General features: G+C 48.5%; 2 protein-coding genes across 2 annotated transcripts in view; one reads left to right on the forward strand and one right to left on the reverse strand.

Annotated features, from left to right (window-relative positions):
* The window catches only part of LOC131891943 (small ribosomal subunit protein uS11A), a 104,569-nt gene that overhangs the window by 52,193 nt on the left and 51,532 nt on the right, over positions 1 to 844 (reverse strand). The window lies entirely within an intron of this gene.
* LOC131891944 (tubulin alpha-1C chain-like) overlaps positions 219 to 844 on the forward strand; it is a 6,037-nt gene continuing 5,411 nt past the window's right edge. The window contains exon 1 of the mRNA XM_059241649.1: positions 219 to 834. Within this exon, the coding sequence (XP_059097632.1) occupies positions 344 to 834 (491 nt within the window). The 5' untranslated portion in view covers positions 219 to 343. The remainder of the gene's footprint in view (positions 835 to 844) is intronic.

Consider the following 844-nt stretch of genomic DNA (forward strand, 5'->3'; position numbering starts at 1 on the left):
GTTTTAAATACCACAAAGAAGGTGCTTTACCAACACACTACGGCTGTTGGTCTATCTATCATATATATGTAACATGTTTGCAACACATCAGCGTCCGGGCTCTAAAACTCCTTGTAATGGTGCGGGGTGACTCATGTAGTCGAACTTCTGGCTTGGACCAACACGAGGCTCTCATTCACATGAATAAAAGATTGATTTTCTTCCTACCTCTGGTTTGGAAAGGTAGCCTTGTCGATCTAAAATCGTTAGTGATATTTCGGTCTCCATTCCTTTCGCCAATAAGTCCAATTGAGAAGTGCACTTTCGTCACTCTTGTACCCTTATCCCATAAATCCGTCAGAGAATGAGGGAAATCGTGTCCATTCATGTGGGTCAGGCCGGTTGTCAGATTGGCAACGCCTGTTGGGAGCTATATTGTCTGGAACACGGGATCCAACCCGATGGGCTCATTCCCGATGACGACGATCCGGGCATCATGGAGGACTCCTTTAACACGTTCTTCGCGGAAACCGGTTCCGGCAAGCACGTTCCTAGGGCTGTTTTCGTGGACTTGGAACCCACGGTCATCGACGAGATTCGAACCGGTACCTACCGACAACTGTTCAGTCCCAGTCAGTTGCTAACGGGCAAGGAGGATGCAGCCAATAACTACGCCAGAGGTCACTATACCATAGGGAAGGAGTTTGTAGATATCACCATGGACAAGATTCGAAGACTCACAGAGCAATGTCCCAGTCTTCAAGGGTTCCTTGTGTTCCACTCGTTTGGCGGTGGAACAGGCTCAGGGTTCACGTCTTTGGTCATGGAGAAGCTCACAGAGATGTACGGCAAGAAGTCCAATCCC

This window comes from Tigriopus californicus, chromosome 12, assembly GCF_007210705.1.
Source record: "Tigriopus californicus strain San Diego chromosome 12, Tcal_SD_v2.1, whole genome shotgun sequence".
NCBI classification, from domain to species: domain Eukaryota; kingdom Metazoa; phylum Arthropoda; class Copepoda; order Harpacticoida; family Harpacticidae; genus Tigriopus; species Tigriopus californicus.